General features: G+C 36.2%; 1 protein-coding gene across 1 annotated transcript; it reads right to left on the reverse strand.

The window, feature by feature from the left end:
* Nucleotides 1-422: 422 nt before the first annotated feature.
* On the reverse strand, nt 423-1,481 carry LOC146453638 (transmembrane protein 121B-like). The gene has a single exon (XM_085096407.1). It carries the CDS (start codon nt 1,479-1,481, stop codon nt 423-425), a length of 1,059 nt encoding a protein of 352 aa, XP_084952533.1.
* Between the last annotated feature and the right edge of the window lie 6,116 nt (nt 1,482-7,597).

Genomic DNA, 7,597 nt, shown 5'->3' on the forward strand with positions numbered 1-7,597 from the left:
AACGTCACAGGAAAGTTTTATAGGGAGCATCGTCGCGATTATTCCAACTCGCTGTAAATATCAAATGTAGGTGGCATAGACCGCACCCAAGTTTAGAAAGAGAAAGAAAAAATTGGTCGTCGTGTGTTTACGTCCTCCATAAAACCTCCCATCAGGAAATTTCACGTCCTTAAGTCGTGCAGTGACGGCAAAGAAATGTACAAAAAGTGTTATGCACCTACAGGTTGGGTTGTTGTTTTGGTTATTAAGCATATTGTTTTTTGACGTTATCGTTGCCGTCGCCGTCGCCGTCGTCGTTGCTAGCCGGCTCCCTATTAAAGTATTAAGTCTTTCTTAAAATAATTGAAACATTAAACAAAAACGACTTCCTAACTTTTGCTTTAATAGACATTTTCTGAAAAAGTTTCCTTTTTAATGGAATATCAAACGTATGTCTTTCTTGACGTTGCTGGAAAAATTGTATTTATTTGTGAAATATTGTCACTGGGTTCATTAAGATGCTCTGTGACTTGCCCATTTATCCAATTTTTATTTTGACGTATTCTTGCTTTGTCAAAACCTATCATTTCCAAATTTTCATCTTGAGAGCACAATCTACAGTGTTCTTTGAAAAAGTGTTTGGCAAACGTCTTTTTACAGATCTCACATTTTCTAGGCCTTTGCTCGCCGAAGAACTCAAAGATCTCTATAATTCCCAAGATGACTGCTAAAACGTTCTTCGCCAGCAATACCGACACATCTAATTGATATCCATGCCATAATATCACCCTTAAAACCAGGAAAGGAACGTTCACAAACAACATGAAACTGCAAACGTAAATAAGTTTGAACGAGATCGGCGAAACTTCTCCGCTGTCGTGAAACTTGTTAAATTTCAGCTCAAACAAGGCAAAGGTTGGAAGAAATATATTCATACAAGAAAATGCCAGAATAGCATTTTCCAACTTGATCGTGATCTTTTCTTTATCAAAGAGATACTCCAGCATTTCCGCGCTGTCAAACAAATCAAGAGTCACCGCCGCTGTCATCTTTTCCAAATAATATTTTCGTCGTGAGTGCGATTTCGCGTCGTGATTCGCGTACATCAGAAATAAAAACAACATCGGGGTAAGACATAAATTCATTTTTAACATGTTCGGTCCAAAGACAAGCTCCCTTTCGTCAAAAAACGGGGCTTTTAGTTTGAATAAAGTAGCTACTTGGGGTACTAAATGTACAGCGTACACAACCCACGCGATGTAAGCAAACTTGCTTTGATCTTTAGCCACGGCGTTTATGCTCTGTGATTTTCTATGCGACATCCACATTGTAAGGACCCAGGCAGATAACACGATGGCATCTGTTATGATCCATGCAAACCACCAAGAAGATGTTTCCTCTATAATCAAGTAATAATCTAGAATTGCACCTTGCAAAACCAGCAGACTTAGAGCTAAAACTCGGGCAAAGATCCGGCGACAAATTCCTGCCTTCCTCGCCATAACTGCAGCCTTGCTTCACGGAGCGTTTATGTTCAAGTTTTCAAAATTTTCTCAGGCGAATTAGCATCATGACATCCTGCTCGTCCAATGAAAATGAAATGATTGATAGCCATCGTTTGGGTGCGAATATATAATGGAGAGCTTTTGACGGGATATTGTCTTAAACACAATTACTCTTTGCGGGGTACTGAATACCGCTTATCACGCAGTCAGCACGGTTCAGTTCTGTTTGAACGTCGTCGTGCATTCAGTATTTCCTTTGTGGCATAAAAAAGTGTTGCGCCTTGCAGTTCTTCTTAAATAATTAATCAGTTATCAAATTTGGCGTCAGTCAGTATTACTGCTCCAGGAAGTCCCTAAACTGAACTTTCGCATCGTTTCATTCAGGATTGCTATCCTGTCAAGAACCGCAAAAACTTCTTCACTCACTGAAGAGCATACAGTTCACATTGTCAGTCGAATCATAAAAAGGCAGATCTTAATTTCGATCCTGCTTTTAAGGGATTATGATATCATGTTAATAAGATACGTCCATCAACCGGTAGGTTTTCGATTCACAGACGACGAAATTAAAAAAAAACTTCGCTTAAAAACGATTTTAAAAAATAAAAATCTCTCACTGAATCAAACGAAAGAAAGCACAATAACAACTAAATCGTCCTACAGAGGACAATTATCATTTAAAACTACATGTACACGCAAATAAAATCGATATAAACTAAAGTTGCTATAGTTTTTCGCAGTTGGAAATTGCGCGCCCAACAGCGCAGAGCTGGAGGCTAAGCTTCTTTCCGAACGCAATTATTAAATGCTAAAGATGTTTCACAATAAAAATCTACTCGTTTGAGTAATTACAAGTACCGTGGATTGTAATAGAGCTACTCTCAATTGATGACTACTAAGGACATGGTTTTTAATTAAACTTTGATCCCTTTTAGTTGTAAAAAAAAAAAAAAAAAAAAGACGGCCGATCGGCCGGATTTTGTCACGGTTTCTGCTGATCATCATGGTTGGGGGCTAAACAAGGCAAAAAATACAGTTAACGATGAGAGTTGGGCCGAATTAGCACCCCGGTAACTCTGCTCAAAATTTACCGACTTTCACAGATTAAAATTGTCAGTGTATATCTTAGCTACATCATTAATCTAAACAAACATAACACCATTTATAGCCGCCACAGCGCACGAAATCTGTCATAGGTAATTTTCTCATGCCACATGTAATTTCACGAAAATTTGCATATTTTGTTTCGTTCACGGCATCTGCTCTCTGTATTTAAAAAAATATATTCTTAATTGGGGTGATGCTTTTCGAAAGGCATATTTGCTCTCAAAAGAGCAACAGAATCGAATGGAGTTACAGAGGCTTGAAGTGGGCCAAAATTCTATACATTCACCTTAATTTTCGCCGCGAAGCGACGTCAGACTAAAATTTGTGTCTAGTCATTTGAGTCTAGTCATAAATCAGCATAAATTAGTGAGTAAGTAATTATGTAAAATGTAATACACAAACATTCGCATGACTTCGCTAAAAGAAACAAAAACAAAACAAAAAACAAGCCAGCTAACTAATGGATTGGCTTACTTTTAAGTTCAGTGCTTTCAACTAGCAGGGCTGTATTCGGACAAAGGAATGATATATCCTGAGTGTCGCCGTTGCTAGTTCAATCACCACTCTACTTTATTAGTTCTTAGTTCACCATTGCGAAACACATCGCACGGTAATACAGTAATACTTCCGTACAAAAATGGTTCGTGTAAAGACAAAGCTTAAATAAAAGATGTAAAAAACACTACAAGTGACGACATGGAATAAGTAACTGAGAAACAACCGAAAATAAACGACTGACATAAGAACGTACCTTATCGGTGACTTTCATGGCACTAAATTAACGTGGACGGATAAACGGCGAAACACAACTGTAAACACTGAAAAAGAAGAGCACACTAAAAACGTATGCAAAGAAACTGGCTTTTAAAAGGTAAAAGAAGTGACAAAAAGTCTATTTACATACGTAAAGATCCATAAGGTGTGGGGGCGAAAGGTATGAAAGGCGTAGCGTAAACAAATGAAACGAAAGTGAGTGTAAATTAGGCGCGCAAGAAAGATAACTATGTAACTCGCTGTGGTACTGAAATTGTATTGAAAAATACTGCCACAGTGGCAGGTAAGATGCTCGTCGGAACTTTAGTTCTCCGTGACGTCCATCTCATGGTCTGGCCCCAATGATTACCCTAGAATTTGACAGACAGAATTCGGGTGCAGCTACTCCCCAACCCTTTCTCCCGCTGCACATAAATGACTGTGCACGACATTTATTTAGTTAAGGGCGGTGCCTCCTTTTAATAACAATAATAATAATAATAATAATGATGATGATAATAATAATAATAATGAGGGAGCTTTTCGGAGGTCGAGGAGAGGATATCCTAAGGAAAATGCAGAAAGCTGTCCTCTCGAACTCATTGAACATATCAAGAACTTTTAAAATTATGACTAGACAGTTAAGGAACTCACTTTCATGATTTTTGGGGGTTACTAGTCGCTTAGTTTTATTTGTTTATTTATTTATTTATTAATTTATTTATTTCTTTATTTATTTATTTAGTTGTAATTATATATCTTTTACAAAGTCTACCTACAGAGATTCTATATCCATACACATATCAAGAGCATATCATGGACTTTTGAAATGATGACTACATTTTTAAGGAACTCACATTCATGATTTTTAGAGATTATTAGTCACTAAGTTTTATTTATTTATTTAACTTTTATTTTATATTTTGTACAAAGTCTAGAGAGATTCGCTATTAATTCTTACACATAGTTTGGGCCACGTTTAACGCCCCAGTCTATGTATAATCTTGTGGCATACATAAGTTTTTACAACTGTCATATAATAATAACTTTATTTCTATCGGCGCTCAAATCCTGACCTTATGGCGCTTTACAATGTAATAAATAAATAGAAATGATTTACATCTCTCGAGCATGAAATAAAATATATCAAAATCTATTTACAGTTCAAAAAAAGAAAAGGAAAACAGAAATTTGCATGTTAATTATTTTGATTTTAAAATTAATATATAATGATAATTTATGCAAAAAGCTAAATACATTCTATAAGTATCGATATATGATACATGTACAGATATTAAAAACGATTTACAAAAGCGTTGACCCACTCTCTAAAAATTTCGCAGAACGATATGTTTTCAGTCCTTTCTTAAAACTAGTTACAGATGGTGACTTGCGCAGATCAAATGATAGTGAGTTCCACAGTTTAGGGGCGCACACTGAAAAAGCCTTGTCCCCGTAAGTTTTCGTGAGAGACCTCGGCTGTTTTAACAGCTGCTGAGATGCAGACCTCAAGTTCCTTGAGTGCGTTCGATAACTAAGTCTGTCCGCTAGATAGCTAGGAGAGAAATACGAAATACGATGGAAAGCTGATGGTAACGCTTACACTTGCCAGAGAACTCTTTGACGTCTTGAAGATTTGGATAGTAAGCAGTTTCCAGGTCGTCCTGTGGGCTCTAGAAGCCCTTGAGAAAGGGAACTTTTCATAAAGGTTCTACTTTGCTGACTTTATTTATATTTATGTTTCTCCACAAACAAATTACATAACCGGATTTATATGTTTTGCCATACTTTGGAAAACAAATGGCGAGGAAACTGCAAGAAAACACAAGGCTTATTAAGACTAAGGTTCCCTCACAAATTACAACTTTTACATTGAATGTACTAATTGTAATGCAAGTCTTGAAGACGAAAAAGAGAAAAAAAACAGCACACAAAGAAAAACTTCAGACAACAACTAGTAAAAAACATAAATTTTAATAAAGAATATTTTAAAAGATGAAGCGCTGGTTATCTCAGAATTAAGTAAATTGAAAAATTTCGGATCTTGATAGGAAACAGAAAATAGCCTCAGCTTTGTTCTACAGTAAAGCAAACGAAAAGAAAATGCATGCCTGGTGTTATAGCTTTGAGTTTGATTGTTCAATAAGAACGTCATATCAAATTAAGACATGACTAGCTTATTGACCTTAATATTCTCCACATCAGCTTGTTGCGTTGGATGGCTTCTTACTTTAAGTCGATATCAATTTGTAAGAATCCGTCTAGCAGCGTCTTTTACTCGAAAAAATGATACCAAGGAATTAACCATCAGCCTTGGGTCACAGTTGCTGATTTTCAGACGTTTGTTAGGGATGATAATAGGGACGTACAGATGGGATACGAGTACGAGATTGAGTGCGAACTCGACTTTTCCAATCTAGTTTGCGTGGTTAGGTAATCACTTATGTCACCAATCCTGTTTGTACGGTCTCTTCATCTGCTGGTAGACAACGGAAAGGAGCGACAGTTCTTAATGATTTGAAAATTAAAAGTCGTACGCGTACTGAATCTTCTTCTCGTTCTCTGATTTGAAGATCTCTAATAAGATTGCGCGCGACGTGAAGGCGCGTCCTTGTTAACCTTGACGCGGCCAGATAAAAAAAACGCGACTTTTGCCTAAATATCCTGCACATTGCATTGCACAGTTTAGGTCAATCGCGCTAAGTGTCACTGGACTTCAACGACGGTTTTTTACGGTGTGGTCTGGGCAGGACTTTTGCATTTTTGTGAAGAAATTTATCAGCCACAGAGGCGCTACTGCCAAATGAATATGGTCTCGGACCATTACAGTGACACTTTGGAACAATTCTACGCTAAAGCTAAAGTAAGCAAGACCATTCAGTTGACCAACTTGATTTTACAGTTCATTCAAATATTAACGTATTTTTATGACAGAAATATGACTCTCTAAATTGAAAAAAAAAATACACTTGCTCCTTTGATAAAAAATAGGGCGGTTAAAGAAATGCCGAGTTTTAATAATTGTTTAAAATGGTCGGGATCCGGCTTTCAATGGAAAACGTTTTACCGAGATGAACACTTTCTCGTACGACACTTGCGAACCAATTTCACGTAACATTTTTATCTCTTTGTGTTACTAGGTAAAATAAAGAAACCCCGTATGTGAAAAAAGTTTTTAATAACCATTTGGGGGGCCGAAAATAAAGTAAACATTTGTATTAAATTCTCACCAAAAGCAAGATAAAAAGGAAATCTAAGGAAATTAAATGTCGTCGAGTGGGAGAAGGATAAGCAGTGACGCACCTTATCTTTTAAAACCTTTATTAAAAACCTTCAAGGATTTCTGAAGGTTTGCATTTAAACCCTTTAATTAAAAACAGACTAATGATATCATCTTTATCAACAAGAGATAATGATAAGTGTTTTATTACTTTGTACTTGTCATTTTTTTGTGTTCATCTTGTTCCGCCTCTACTAGCTGTAGCTATTTTCGGGGCAAGCAAGCTACTAGTCATGGTGTATATATACAATTTTTTGAAAATAAACGTTGATCGCTAAACAACTTTATTTAATTAGAAATGTTGAAAAAAATCACCTGAAAGTAATACTTAACACATTAATTTATAGCAATGTCGACTCAAAGGTCTGAAACCACCTTGTATAATACAGGAAAGTCAACTTACGTGAAATAGTTTTGATCTGAAAGGTCGAGCTAACTTGCTTATTCTATTCCAAAGATCATAAGTTAAGGGTGGTTTAACTCTCCGAATGTACAGGCAGTAAGCCAAAATTGATAATATCAACGAAATGATTTTAATATCATTACAAACAGAGGTATAAACTCTCAAAGAAAATAAAAAAGGAATGCTCTGAGTTTAAAATATTTTAATTTTGAGCTGTGGAATTAATGTAATTATTTACTGACTTTAAATGACGAGGAGCAAACCAAATGAACTTTGTTTTGCAACTGTGTCAGTAAAATACTTTATGACCTTAGAGGCAGTTAAATACTGTATGTTACAATTGCTGGTAGTCCAGTCTGGGTTTTGTTTTGGAAGCAGCGTGCTGAATGTAATTTTAAATTCTTGTCCTATTTTAACCTGAATAGTCGTATACACTGTCGTTTCACCTCAAGAACCACTTTCTAATTTTGACCTTTTTCAGACTCAATATTGAGTCTGAAAAAGGTCGCACGCACCCAAAACTGAATGTATTAGTTTTTGCTAATTGTTCATATGTCTCCTTTAATAAGA

Source organism: Pavona decussata, unplaced genomic scaffold, assembly GCF_977016875.1.
Source record: "Pavona decussata unplaced genomic scaffold, jaPavDecu1.1 SCAFFOLD_327, whole genome shotgun sequence".
Taxonomy (NCBI): domain Eukaryota; kingdom Metazoa; phylum Cnidaria; class Anthozoa; order Scleractinia; family Agariciidae; genus Pavona; species Pavona decussata.

Coding starts and splice junctions, on each gene's coding strand:
- LOC146453638 (XM_085096407.1), bottom strand. CDS start 1,481: ATGGCGAGGAAGGCAGGAATTTGTCGCCGGATCTTTGCCCGAGTTTTA.